Source organism: Cervus canadensis, chromosome 28, assembly GCF_019320065.1.
Source record: "Cervus canadensis isolate Bull #8, Minnesota chromosome 28, ASM1932006v1, whole genome shotgun sequence".
Classification (NCBI taxonomy): domain Eukaryota; kingdom Metazoa; phylum Chordata; class Mammalia; order Artiodactyla; family Cervidae; genus Cervus; species Cervus canadensis.
The window spans coordinates 4,363,323-4,378,087 of NC_057413.1; the positions used below are offsets into that span (position 1 = coordinate 4,363,323).

The following is a 14,765-nucleotide window of genomic DNA, read 5'->3' on the forward strand; positions in this document are numbered from 1 at the left end:
ATATGGAGTGGGCAGCCATGCCCTCCTCCAGGGGATCTTCCTGACAGGGTCGAACCCGGGTCTCCCGCACTGCAGGCGGATTCTTTACCGTCTGAGCCCTCAAGGAAGCCCAACGCATCCAGAAACCCGGCAAAAACAGCCACTTCAGGAAAAAGCCGGAAGAGACCTCTCAAACGCACCCACCCTTCCCGGGCCGCTTCCCTATTGGCGGTTCCAGTCACGTGGCGGCGTGGCCCTGCCCCCGCCCCAGAAGCCCGCGCGCGCGCCGCCCGCAGTCCAGCAGCTTCTTCCGGGATCGCGCACTGGCGGCTGAGGCCATGGAGGCCGATCCTCCCCCGATGGAGGAGCGCAGGCGGCTGCGGGAGGAGCTGAGCGAGTTCGTGGAGAGCTGCCGCCGGACGCTGGAGGAGATGACGGCGTCGCTGGGCTGGAGCCTTGACCGTCTGGAGCCGGGGGAGGAGGCGGCGGCAGCTGAGGTGAGAGGCCCACGGGGCCATGGGCGGCGGGCAGGGCGCGGCGTCTGCAGGGCCGAGGGGGGCGCGCGGGACTCGGGGACTGCAGCCTCCCGGGAGCTCGCACCGCTCCCGGGGAAGCAGAGGAATCGCGGCGGGGCTACAGTGAGATAAACGGGCGGGCCTGGGGTGCTGCTTGGCGTCTTGCCGTGTCCTCTGCGCGTGGATACCGCTTTGGCACCAGGTTCGGGGTCGGGAGAACTGGGGAGTTGATGGGAAACAGTGGAAACAGTGACAGACTTTATTTTGGGGTGCTCCAAAATCACTGCAGACGGTGACTGCTGCCATGAAATTAAAAGACGCTTGCTCCTTGGAAGAAAAGCTATGGCCAGCCTAGACAGCATGTTAAAAAGCAAAGACTTTGCCAACAAAGGTCCGTCTAGTCAAAGCTATGGTTTTTTCAGTAGTCATGTATGAATGTGAGAGTTGAACCATAAAGAAAGCTGAGTGCTGAAGAATTGATGCTTTTGAACTGTGGTGTTGAAGACTCTTGAGAGTTCCTTGGACTGCAGGGAGATCCAGTCAGTCCATCCTAAAGGAAATCAGTCCTGAATATTCATTGGAAGGACTGATGTTGAAGCTGAAGCTCCAATACTTTGGCCACCTGATGCGAAGAACTGACTCATTGGAAAAGACCCTGATGCTGGGAAAGATTGAAGGCGGGAGGAGAAGGGGACGGAAAACAGAGGATGAGATGGTTGGATGGCATTACTGAGTCGGTGGACATGACTTTGCGTCAACTCTGGGAGTCGGTGATGGACAGGAAGGCCTGGTGTGCTGCAGTCCATGGGGTGGCAAAGAGTTGGACACAACTGAGGGACTGAACTGAACTCAAGCAGGTTCCATGTTGGGAGAACTGGGGAGTTGCAGGTCGCCTTCCTCTGCCACAAGATAGTGCATTTCTGACGGCACTGGCAGCATTCCAGGACTGTTAAAGGAGTCGGTACCTGCAGCTCTCCTGGATGTTAGGATTGCTTTGGGAAGAGATGTAGGCAAGTGTGTTAGGGTCAGCAATCTGATCTTTTTTTTTGTTTTTTAAATTATATACTCATTTGGCTGCAGCGGGTCCTAGTGGGCGGCACGCAAGCTCTTAGTTGCAGCATGTGGGATCTAGTTCCCAAGCCAGGGATCGAACCCAGGCCGCCTGAATTGGGAGCACAGAGTCTTAGCCATGGGGATGACCAGGCAAGTCCCCAGATTTTTTTTTTTTAATGAGGTGAAAGGAAGTGCTCAGGTGGCATCATACTTTATGAGACCTACTATGCTTTACGGGTTTATAATTTTTTTAAAAAACCCTTTCATTGTTCGGAGGTATAGTTGAAGCTGTGAATTCCATTGAGCAGAGCCTCCCAGGCCTTTCCACGACACTGTGCACCCAGCAATGTAGTAAATTTAGATTTCTTTTATTAACAGTTAAGTAGCTCTTTGTTTATGCCACTTACTATATATTATCTTCTTTAATACTCATAATGACCTTTTGAGGTAGGTACCCTCAGCCACCTTTTACAGATGAGAAAACGAACCGAGAGAGGTGAGCATTCATCCCAGGACTCATTGCTGTTGAGTGGTAGTCAGGCTGTGAACCCGGGCATTCTGCCCCTGAGAGTGCCTCTCTAAAACTCCGCTCTAAAAGTGCAGAATTCTTGGGAGTTCTCTAGTGGTTCAGTGGCTAAGGCTGCCTTCCAGTGCAGGGAACATGAGTTCAATCTCTGGGTGAGGAACTAAGGTTTCACATGCTGTGGAGTGTGGCCAGAAGTTAAAAATAAAATTCTGAAATTCTGATAATCAGTTGTGGGTATGCATCACATGTTTGCAAAACCAACACCTGATTGATATTCAGGAGAGTGACCGGCATAAACATCCTGGAAGGTGGCATTGATAATTCCTAGACCACGTGCAGTACAGAAAGGCAGTGAAGGTTCACTTCTCTGCTGGAATGCTTTCATCCTGTAATTGAGTGAACCGCAGTCAGTTTCTGCCCTCCAATGACTGGTGGTGGTGAGGGGGAATACAGAGTAGCCACGTTGTGTTACAACGTGAAAAAGTCTGTGAAGGGTGAGTCCGAATTGCTGTAGTGCGTGCGGCTGTGGGGGTGGGTGGCCAAGACTTCCTTTGTAAAGTGAATTCTAAACTGACCAATGAAAGGAGCTAAATTAACTAGGTGCAGCACAGAGAAAGCATCAACAGCATGGGTAGAAATCCAGAGATAAGGCTGTGCACAGATCAGGGAACCTCTGAAAGTTAAGCTTAGGTAAGAGCTTGGGATGGGGGGGGGAGAGAGGGATGGTGGTCAGTAGGGGCCAGAGCTTAAAGGTCCTTGGACCAACTGTGTTAAAGAATGTGTGTATATATATATATTTATATATATATATTTTTTCTCTTAATGAGAACAGTAGGGGGAGACATGAAAATACTTGAAGCCAAAGTGTTAGTTGCTCAGGCAACTAAATTTTAATTTAATTAAGTTATAGTTGCTTATGTTTATTGACTGTGTGCCGTTTACCAGGCCCTGTCTGAATTGCTTTATGTGTATGAATTCAGGTATAGTTTATTTAATCTTTACAGTAGCTCTGTGTGAGTGGTCCTGCCATTAGACCCATTTTACAGGTGAAGAAACTGAGAGAAAGGAAGGCTCCTGACCGTGACTGAGTTGGTACAGTCATTAAGTGGCAGGCCTCGGATGCACACTCGCTCGGGGTGGAGAACGGAGGCGGGGGAGCGGTTGGGAGGGGCTGGTGTTACCTCAGACGAAGACGGTGTCCTGCGGGGGCTGGGAGAGGGCGCAGGGGTTATGTGTAAGGACCTCCGAGTTCCTCAGAGGGAGATGGTCGGTGAGGTGGTCCAGGCAGTGAGCATACATACATCTTTGAGGAGGTGGGCTTTGAAGGGTTGGAGGGGGACATAGGCTATAAGGGGTAAAGAGAACCAGGGAGGTTATTTTTTAACGTGTACGTACACTCACACGGGAAGTGGGGTGGAAGGGCTTACAGAAGAGGATATAAAAACATTTAATGGTATAGTTATTTCTTGAAAAATGATGTACCCTTTCCTTTGCTTCTGTTTGATCTTTATAGGATGAAGTTGCGATTTGCCCGTACGATTCCAATCACCACATGCCTAAGTCGTCTTTAGCAAAGCACATGGTGTCTTGTAGATTGAGGAAACTGGGCTACACCAAAGAGGAGGAGGTACCATATATTTATTGTGTATATGTCGTGTGATTCATGCGTTAATAAATCCTCACAGTATTTGGAAGGCGTAGTGTGAGGTTTTCTGGGAAAATAATAGTCATTTGTGAGGTGCAGTGGTATTTGCCTCGTTTTGCAAATGATTGCAAGAAATGCTTAGATGATACTAAACCTATTGTTGGTTTATGTCAAATATTAAAATAGTCATCTGATACTGGAGGACATTAAGATTTATTTATTTATTTTTTTTACTGTTTAGGATAAAATGTATAATTCTGACTTTTTCTATGAGAATGCGAACATACCTTCAATTACTTTGAGTAAGTATGAAATATAATTTTTAAATATCTTAGTGAAGCTGTATGTATATAGGTACTGATATTTCATTTTTGAATTATCAGAAGAATGGGTTTTGTAAGTTCCTTATGATTGATTAAGAAGGGTATTGCTTATAGTGACACTAGTTTACTCAATTTGAAATTTAGAGACCAGGTTTATAATGCACACCAGAAATCCTCTAGAGCGTCCTACAATAGGGCACATACCTTGCTTCTTGGTTATAACAAAAACCTGGCCACACACATAAGCTGAAGATAGAGCTGAGTGTGGAAATGTGTTCTGCGTGTTCACAGATTACATAGAGGTTAAAATCTTGGGCTCTGGAATCAGAATGCCTCATTTAACTAATTTTGTCACTAATAGTGTGTGGCTTTCAATAAGGTAATTAACCGATTTTTTTTGCCTAAATTTCTTTGTAAAATAGGAATGACGCTCATAACACCTGTAAGGAGGATTAAATATCACATACGTTATATGGTTAGAATACTGCCTGACACTTAGCTGGGATTCACTAAATGTTAGATATTGGTTGCTAACGTTTGCAGCAGCAATTGCTGCATGCTTGATTATATTAATAGTGTTTTCTGAACTGCTCGAAGTCTGGTTACTTATTGGATTCTGGTGGATTGGAAAGAATTCTGCATTCAGGTTACCTCAGCAGCAAGGTGGGTTGTTAAGGTTCTGGAAGGTTTCTCAGAGTGCCCAGAAAGCTTGGATTATTGGAACCTAGTTAATAATTCCATTGTGGACACTGATTCATATTGTGTTTATGGATTTTTTTTTGACAGATAAGGACTCACAATTCCAGATAATTAAACAAGCTAGAGCTGCAGTTGGAAATGATGGTGATTATTATAATCAAAGTAAGTGGCATCATAGTTTGAGCTAATTAGTTAGACTGTCTTTCCTCCATAGCGCATATCACTAATTTTCAAGAGAAATCTTGTGAACACAGTTATATGAAATAGGTTAAGCTTTCCATCTGACATTAGACTAAGTACTTGGTGTCAAATAAATCCCCCTGAGTAGACTGTCTCACTCTGAGATTTCCTTCCTTGTGAGCATTGTTATTGTTGTTAGCTGTTTAGTCACTCAGTTGTGTCTGACTCTTTGAGACTGCACGGATTCTGGCCCACCAGGCTCCTCTGTCCGTGAGATTTCCCAGGCAAGAATACTGGAGTGGGTTGCCATTTCCTTCTCCAGGGGATCTTCCCGACCCAGGCCTCAAACCCCCATTTCCTGCGTTGCAGGCAGGTTCTTTTCCACCAAGCCACCTGGGAAGCCCCTCTGGAGAATCAGCCCGATGTTACATGTAAGCATGTTGAGGTGCAATGTGAGAGGAGAGGCTCGGGCTGAAGAAGACCCAGCACCGTCCCTGCTCCTTGTAGTGAAGCAAGGACAGTGTTACATACCATTTCAGAGGGTGGTGGGAACCTGGTGCCCAGCTTTGGAAGCTGGGGTAAGAGATGCTACCTGGGACTTCACTTTAGCAGAGACAAGCTTAGAATTTTAGGTTTGAGCTTTTAGGAAATTGGAAGAAAACTTCATCCTTCAAAATCATAGAAGTAAGTGGGTAAATGGAATTAATAGATTTCTGACTCTAGGTAGGACATCCAGCCAAACCCCGACTGGCTCCTCTGATAAAGGTTCTCAGTTGTCTTTGAGCTTTCTGAAGGCACGTTTCTCTGAGCACCTAACCTTCTTCTCCCTCACTGATGTTTAGGGTCATGACCCTGTTGTTGTGAGCCAGTGTCTGGGCTGTTCTCCCTCGATCGTGTTGTGACTTTGGAAGGAGGAAGTCTGTTGGTCTCAGTCTGCATTATATTGTAGCAGCCAGAAGCATGTTTCTTGTGTTTGCTGTTTTGAAGGATCCAGGTGTTACTCTTTGACAGGGATGTTTGACTCTCATCTTACTCAAAGAGATACTGAGCTGTGGTCAGTCAAGCTTTCTTTGGCCCCTCTTCAGTTAAGACACAGTTAAAAAGTAGAGGATTTTGTTTTTGTGTTTTGGGAGAAGTTACTAGTTTTAACTTTATTTGACCTTAGCTAGTGAGATTTACTGAATTTATTTTATCTACTCCAGCATCTGTTTTTTTCAGATAAGGAAATAAACCCTGTCCAGCAGAGGTGATGAAATTCTGGGGTGCTTGTTCTAAAGTTCCTCCATACTTTTCTATTTTAGAAGAGATTCTTTTTGTTTTTTTCCAAAACTCTCTTGTGTATTTCATTTCTCTTTGACATCACAGTTGTGATAAGTTAGACAAGTATTTTCTCTTCCATATTAGGTGAAGAAACAGAGGAACACAGAAGTGAGCTAACACTTTAGTGCTTTAATATAAGCTGGATTGAAAACCTAGCTCTGAATTTTGTGGATTTGAACATTGAATTTGGTTCTTTACAAAAGCAAACAATTACTTTAAATGAATAGTTCTTTCAGTAGGTAAAAGGAACTTTGATTTTGGATTTTTGTACTGTCTTAATATTTAATTGCTAAGGACAACTTGTTACATCATCTATAATCCTCTTTTTAAAACTTTTTTTCATCTTATGTACAGCTCTGCAATTTCTCAATAGAGATGATTTTTTGTGGCCCACTTAGGTCTTAACACATTTAAAACTTTTTACCCCAGGACAAAAGTCTCTTTAATATCTTCTTATGATGTTTACTTTGAAGGAATGACTAACACGAACAGCTTTACATTTTCCATATAATTAATATTTTGTTGGTTACGTACTAAATTTTAAGTTTCTTGTATTTTCATTTCATTGGTCATATCAGACCCAAACTCAAAGTATAGAATTCTCAGCCTGTTAATCTTTGTCAAAGCTTGAACAGCCATTAGATCTACTTATTTACTTTCAGATGTAGTTATGTTGGAATAAACAATCATTTTATATTTCATGATCTTTTCCCTTCAATATTAAAAATTCAAGTCGCCGTACTTGAATTTCATGGCACCTGTGTGGCTGGTGGCCGTGATTTGAACATGAGTGTACTGGGCTAAAGCATCCTAAAAGATGGGAGATGACGGTTCTAACCCTGATCTTTTCCTCCCACTCGTGAGACTTCAGTGAATCATTTTATCTGTAAGGGCCTCATTTCTGCATCTCGTGTTAGGAAATTGACTTGGTATGAGTTCTTCACAAAATTCTGAATTCGTATCTTTGACACAAGTTAACATTTAATGTTGTTAAATATATTAGTTAATGTTAATATTATTAATATTTACTGTTGTATCTAACACGTTTGAGATGCCCTGTGATGGCCAAAAGGACTAACAGAGAAGAATGAGAGTTCCGGTTCCTGAGAAAGTAGCTTGGCGTTCCAGTTTGGGTGACGGCAGAGCTCTGGAGCTGGGCAGAGCTGCAGGGAGCACAGTCGTGCGCTGCCGCTGAGCTATCCACCCGAAAATGGGTCAAATGGCAGATTCTGTGTCGTGTCTATTTTACGACAGTTTTTTAAAGCTATTATTAAAAAAAGTACATAGAGGGTCACAGTTAGTATGATGACAGTTCATTCAGATAGATCTCCAAATCATATAGAAACTTGCATTTGAATTTTTACGTTTTGTGGAAATGTAAGCTTCTTTAAGTGTGTTTATCCATTTTTTTTCTTTTGTCAGAAATATCTGTGTTCTGAATGATTTGAATGCCATTTGTTGTTTAACTTTTCCTGTACTTTTTCTTTTTCAGTAATTGGGGTGAGTATAAAGAGGAATTAGGAACCTGAATGTACTCCTTATTTAAAGATATGCAGTATCCTTTTTGCAAATGATATCCTTTTAAAAGTATCATTCAAATTTCTAAACTTTATCTTAATCACTGTCACAACATTATAGTCTTGACTTGGAATTTTAGTTGAATTTCAAAGAATTTAAGTGTCAGGCTTGACCATACAGAAATTTAAGATGAATAAAGAAAACTCCAAAATATTTTAAGGAGGAAGTTACACTTCTTTGTTTACAAAGAACAGGCAAAGGTTTGTGTGGAACATGTTTTAAACTACATCAGTGTTCTTTTCATCTTTGTATTTTTCTTCCAAAATATGTAGCCTATAATCAGATAAATAGGTTTATCAAAGCTAACTCACTTTTATATCATAAACTGAAGGGTTCAAAATCTGGCTGCATAAAGGGGCTTTTCCTAGTGTTTGCCAGAATTACAGTGAGAGGGATTGACAGTGGGCAGCCCCTCCTGCCCACCAATTCCGAACCTTTTACTAGTACAGATTGTTATCCATCACTGTTACTTCAAGACTCGGATTCAGTGTAGCTCTCCTTGTAATTTATAGACCTGTAAAAGTCATCTCTTTTCTTGTGTTGTTATCCTTAGTTCATGGTATGCTCTCATTTGAATTTTTGTTTTGCCACTTTTATAAGTATCTGAGAAGAGCTACTGATTTTATATTGTCCTGTGAACCTGAGTGATTACTTCAGGGTAACCTAGCAAACATTAAAAGGATTCCTTTAGTAGCTGGTGTTCTTTGTTTGCATTCATGAATGATGAAGTCTAGAAAGAATCTTTTTAAATTGCTTTATTTACAGTTACAGTAATTTTTTATTTCTTTGAGAAAATTTGAATCTCAAAAATTTTCTTCAATGTTTAATACATCATATCAAGGTATTGTATTTACTTTTTTTCATTAATGAGCAGATGATAGAAAGTTCTGTGACTTTGGAGGGGGGGGCTTGCTGTTGATAACTTTTCTCAGTTAGTTTGGTAAAGCCAACATGCGCGGCTTCTGAAAATTAAGAGAAGTTTTAGTCTCAGTCTGTCTGTCTCTGATCTGAGAAAGAGAAAGTTTGGGATTTCTGCCCCTTGGTCCATAGCTCTAAGTCATTGCCCAAATGGGATGTATTTTGACTGTGAAACATCTCGCTTGGTGTCTCATAAACATTATGTTTTTAACACATTTTTCGTATTTCTATAATTTATTTTCAAGGGGGCTGTAATGTGTGTTGCCTATTAAAAACATTTTCCTTTACGTTTTATGGGGAAAAGCGTATAGAGAGAAAATTAATATCTACTTTTACAGTATGGGGAGCCTTTAAAAAAATTTTTTTTTTTTAATGGGCAAATTGTCTCATGGTTATTACTACCTGCCTTCATGGGATCTATCTCAGCACTGTTGGGGATAATAGCCAACATCCACGTCCGTCCTTCCTGTGGATGCAGCATTCAGGATAGAGTCAGTGTTGACCATTATCACACAGGTGGCTGTTCTGTATATTTAGGGATTGCTATGAAAACAAATGGCTTGTGTTAATTAAGCATCACATTATTACCATGCATGTTTAAAGATAAGTACCATAGATTGTAAATCCACAGAGCTTCATGTATTATTTATCCTTGTGATCTTATTTTTACTCTAGGGGTGTATTCTTCATTGCCTGTTGAAGTTCCCCTGAATCACAAACGGTTTGTTTGTGATCTGACTCAAGCCGATCGTCTTGCCCTCTATGATTTTGTAGTCGAGGAAACAAAGAAAAAACGCTCAGATTCTCAAATTATCGAAAACGACAGTGATCTCTTTGTAGACTTGGCTGCCAAAGTCAATCAAGGTTTGAGATGAATATCTTAGTTTTCTATTTCTTAATTGTCGTTTCATCCTTTAAGTGTTAATAAGATGATCTGTCAGGCCATTTTGTGTTGGAAAAGGATGGTTTTGTATCATCTGATATTAACATATATGTTAAGGTGTTTACGTAGTACTTGAAATTTTGTTCACTGGTTGTTACATTAAGCATACCTTCGTTCCATAAGAATGTTACATAGGACTGGGCTGTTACTTTAATCTCTGTACTTAAAACACTCTTTACATTCAGCTATTGGCCAGAGAAAAGGAACGATATAGTATATGTGTTGCCGAAGCGAGCACGAGAAAAGGAATGATATAAAACAGTCCATTTATACAACATAGAATTTTTAGAGCGCTACATTAAAATGTGGTAAAATATCAGATGATTATGGTGTTCCTTCCCTCTGATTCATAAGAATTTACAGTTTCTGGTGATGTAATAATTCTATTTTGTTCTTTTATTAGATAATAGTCGAAAAAGTCCAAAATCTTACCTTGAAATCCTGGCAGAAGTGAGAGATTACAAAAGAAGACGCCAGTCCTATAGAGCTAAGAATGTTCACATAACCAAGAAGTCATACACTGAGGTAAGTCATAGATGATTTGTGTAGAGCCTTGTTGAACACAGAGGTTTCCCTTACACAGTCGTCGCCTGTCCCGTGGCTTCCACAGTTGCCTAGAGGTTTTCTGAGAGGACGTGGCTCTGGTGGCCACATCTGATTTGTATTTGTCCATCACGTTCAGACCCAGCCTTCACCAGACAAAGGCTCTTCAGAGTACCAAGATCTTAACGTAAAGAGGTTGTGCAGTCTTACAAAAGTACTGCTTTTGAGAAAGTGATACTGCATCATGCTGAGGACGTAGATTTTGACTTTAGACAGTCCCAGGCTTGAGTTTTGATCCTGTAGTTTATCACTGTCTGTTTGACCTGGGCAAATGATAAGAGCTTTTTAAGATTCAGATTTTTTTCATTTTATACTAGTACAGACTTTGCAGGGTTATTGTGAGAGGTAATTGAAATAATGCTTATGGACAAAGGAATTTTCAATAAATAGCTTTTTTTGACAGAAACTTAAGTGTCCTTTTATGTACTCTACTAAACATTTGGGCTTAAGCAGTGTTTTGGTATAAATTATGTGTAACTTACAGTATTATGTATATAATACAATTTAAGTGCATTGCTGCTGCTGCTGCTAAGTTGCTTCAGTCGTGTCCGACTCTGTGCAACCCTGTAAACGGCAGCCCACCAGGCTCCCCTGTCCCTGGGCTTCTCCAGGCAAGAACACTGGAGTGGGTTGCCATTTCCTTCTCCAATGCATGAAAGTGAAAAGTGAAAGTGAAGTCGCTCAGTCGTGTCTGACTCTTTGCGACCCCATGGACTGCAGCCCACCAGGCTCCTCCATCCATGGGATTTTCCAGGCAAGAGTACTGGAGTGGGGTGCCAGTGCCTTCTCCGTTAAGTGCATTAATCCCTGATTTAATTGCTAAGTTGTGTCCCTGACTCTTCGATCCCATGACCTATGGCCCGCCAGGCTCCTCTGTCCATGGGATTTCTCAGACGAGGATACTGGATTGCTGTTTCCTCCTCCAGGGCATCTTCCCAACCCAAGGAGTGAACCTGTCTCCTGCACTGGCAGGCGGGTTCTTTATCACTGAGCCACCAGGAAAACCATCATCTGCATATGGTCTCTGTTTATTTTACCCCCACTCATTCCCTCTCATCCTGCCCCGACAGTTGGTGGTTTGGGAGCAGATCCCCGACGTCTTCCGTCTGTAAACACGTCCGTGCTCCCCGCCCTTTTAGTGATTTCTTGTGTCTCGGTGATCTCCAGCACTACTGCAGACAGGACAGAGAACTCGCTCGTGTGTGTGCTCCAGATCACCCAGGGCTGGCCACGTGCCCCTTTCCTGCGTCTGCTGTCTCTCTGCACGTGGTTTCTAAACTCTCAGGGCTGAGTTAACACGTGTCATGATCGTGTGCCCCTGAGTCCTTGGTGTGTCTGTCGCCCGTCTGTGTTTCCTAAACCGCACACGTCCCACCGTCCACCGCGTCGTAGCTCTCGGGAAATGTCTGATCACGAGCGGTGATGTTTGCGCGTTTCTCGAGCAGCTTTCTCACCTGGCAGTTGGTTCCTCCCCGCCCGCAGGTGATCCGGGATGTCATCAGCGTGCACATGGAGGAGCTGAGCGGCCACTGGCAGGAGGAGCAGGAGAAGGACGCGGACGGGGCGGACAGGTGTGTCCTCGTGTCGTCGTGGGAGAGGTCCTCCGCTGAGCCTGGTGCCGGGCACTGTCCAGCTGGGTTTTGGCGCTCCTCAGACCACTGACAGCACACTGATTTACCCGGAGGCTCCTCCTCTTCCTGTCACCACAGTTGTAAAACATACTCTGCAGAGCTGTGTTTCTTTGCCTGCCCCCTTACTGGAGTGCAAGATGATGCATGTTTATTTGGTCTCTGCTATAGAATGCTGGGCTCGAGGCTGGTCTGTCATGGAGACCAGTGGTTGAAACTAGCTGATGACCTTTCTTTCTGCCTCAGGAGCGAAGAAAGACGGTCGGCTTCAGTGGACTCAAGGCAGTCTGGGGGGAGCCATCTGGACGGTGAGTGTTCATGGCGTAGACGGGACCGAAGTCGGAGCCCACACAAACGGAAAAGAAATAAGGACAAGGATAGAAGCTGGGACTCCAGGAGAAGGAAGGAGAGGTAAGCCCGGTGGCATGTATCGTTCATTGCTGAGTTGTTTACTTCTGACATGGGGACAGTCCGTCTATCACAGGCCATGCTGAGAAAATGGAGTGTAAGCAACGCGAGGCAGGGGGATACACTGTGTGAAGGCCCTTCGCATGCGTCCTGTCTCAGGGCGGATAGCCACAGCTCTGCTGGCGTGGCTGGCTGCCTGCTCGCACCTGGCTTCCTTTTTTATTAACTTTTCTCTCCGAGACACAGGAAAGTAACGTCTGGGCAGAAAGCCCGCTGCGTCACAGAGCTGTTTGCCTGGGTCTCTCTCCCGTCCTTCAGTATCTGTCCCCGCCCCCGCTGTTTTCCTGCTGTCATTCTTTCTCTCTCTCACGAATCCCTCAGATAAAGGGCTTTACTAAGGCCCAGGCTTTACGGCAGTCAGCTCTGCCCTTGTTGGGATTCCTGATAGACGTTTGATCACTGGGGAGATATAAAGTAATACTGAAATAATCCAGGTTGACACAGGTCTGTTCGTGTATCCCAGCCGCTCAGTGGACCTCTGCCTGGACCTTAACTTCACCAGGCCTGCCCCCAGACTTGTCTGCCCCCGCACGCCTGTCCTGGTTCACGGTGACCGGCGTCTGTCCTCCTGAGCCGGAACGCGAGGCCCTGCTCAATGCCGTCTCTTGCTCCTTCCCAAAGGGTCCTGGTTGCCGTCAGTCCTGTGTGCAGACGGTCCCCCTCATGCTCCCCGCCCCCTGCCCTGGACGCTGTCCTCTGGTAGTTTTCCTGGCGGTTCTGTCTCTAAGCTGGTCCCGTATGGACCTGGGATCCCTACCCAGCTGCTGGAGTGAGCTTTCACCTCTTAAAACCCTTCAGTGGCCGAAGTCTCATGATTTAGAACAGCTCTCGAGACCCCCGGGAGCAGGGCACTTGGCTCTCTACCTTGCGTTTTGCGCCTGCCCTGTGATTTCATAATGTCTGCCCTAGCCAGCCCAAGTTCCTCACTGTTCCTCGTCCCTGCTGTGCCTCATCCATGCCTTCGCACCTCCTGTTCTGCTGACTGTTTTTTATAAACTCCTCCTCAGCCTTTAAGATGCAGCTTAGCCATTTCCGCGAAGCCTTTTTCCCCATTTGTTGCCACTCTGCCCAGCACCTGCGATCCGTTTACCTTACTTCTCTCTGTCCTAGACTGAGCTCGCTGCAGGCAGGCTTAGTCTCGTTTGCACGGTGTTTGTCTAAAAGTGAGCTCTTAGATGGTGTCTCTCCAGGATCAGTGGTGACCAGGAGTCAGGCTTACTGGTTTACTAATTCTGCTCACCTTGATATCGTTCAGTTCGTAGGTTTAAAGCTAGCTCTCAGTTCAAATTATGAAGTAGTCTCTTAGTCATCCCTATTGATCCATTTACTGAAGGATAACCTCTGGTCATTACGTGCACATTAACTCTTGATTGGCCGTCGGAAACTGTGCTCTCTCACTTTCCCTGGTTGGTTAGTTTTTCCTCCTCTTTAAGTAATTTTTGACATGTCCAATCAGTCCCTATTGATTGATGTATGTTAAATAGCCTCAGAACCTAAACATGGGTGATTTTCCTTCAGTGAGGATAAGTTGAGCGTCAGCAGGAAGTGCTCCTCCTTGAGACCCCCTGAGGTGGGATGCCCTGCAGGGAGCTGAGCTGGGGGCCGCGATGTGGAGCTCAGAGCTCTGAGTTCCTCCTGTGACTCCAGAGTCCTGTCTGACCTGAACTCTCAGGTCATCCACCTTGTACAGACATTCAGAGCGTAACTCCAAAGCAGAGCTTAAAAAAAAAAAAAATCCGTTTACCTGTATCCTCATCTCAGTTTTGTCCTGTATTTTTAGTGACGCTTTTTTTTCTTTACTTTTTAAAAAAAACTAAAAGAACTGTTCCATTTTAAATGCATATTTTAACTTGTTCTGGTTTATATCTGATATAAGTGCATTGCTGTGAATTACTATTTTAAAGTTTTGGTCCTTTTTTTTCACCCCTTTGGTTTCAGGGATGGGGAAAGACATCACAGTCATAAAAGAAGAAAGCAAAAAATGTAAAGCGCAGTGTCTATGCACATGTTAATCGGGCCTGTGCCCCGGTAACCAGTATGCTGGTGTCTGTCGTCGTTGCTTGCAGTGGGAGCATGTGCTTACGTCGGCTGTTCAGTGCTCACAGCATTATTTTTCAATAAATACCTCTCAAACCATGAGTACATGATGATGCTCTAGAGCTTTGTTTTCCTACCTGATTGCCTTCTGTTGCTGATTGTGTTTCATTGTCTTTTTTAAAAATATAATTTATGTATCAAAAAATTCTTTAAAGTGAATATTTAGGCTATGTAACTAATAGATAAATGCATTCTTATTGTAATTAAGCTTACAGATAAATTAAAGCTTGCAGATAAGGCTAAACAACCCTTGGAGCACCATCTGTGCTGGCATCACCTGTAGCCACCCA

The 14,765-nt window shown here is 43.9% G+C and overlaps 1 protein-coding gene across 1 annotated transcript; it reads left to right on the forward strand.

Moving 5' to 3' along the window:
• Positions 1 to 270: 270 nt before the first annotated feature.
• Positions 271 to 14,517, forward strand: SNRNP48 (small nuclear ribonucleoprotein U11/U12 subunit 48). Its single transcript, XM_043449983.1, has 9 exons — positions 271 to 476; positions 3,587 to 3,700; positions 3,960 to 4,020; positions 4,828 to 4,902; positions 9,412 to 9,600; positions 10,083 to 10,204; positions 11,765 to 11,853; positions 12,157 to 12,321; positions 14,317 to 14,517. The coding sequence occupies exons 1-9, from the start codon at positions 318 to 320 to the stop codon at positions 14,363 to 14,365; spliced, it is 1,023 nt and encodes a 340-aa protein (XP_043305918.1). The 5' UTR covers positions 271 to 317; the 3' UTR covers positions 14,366 to 14,517.
• Positions 14,518 to 14,765: the final 248 nt, after the last annotated feature.

Excerpts from the sequence above, each read along its gene's own strand:
- SNRNP48 (XM_043449983.1), top strand. The coding sequence starts at position 318 with ATGGAGGCCGATCCTCCCCCGATGGAGGAGCGCAGGCGGCTGCGGGAG. Across the intron at positions 4,021-4,827 it reads CATACCTTCAATTACTTTGA|ATAAGGACTCACAATTCCAG; the intron begins GTAAGTATGAAA and ends TTTTTTTGACAG. Across the intron at positions 4,903-9,411 it reads TGGTGATTATTATAATCAAA|GGGTGTATTCTTCATTGCCT; the intron begins GTAAGTGGCATC and ends TTTTTACTCTAG.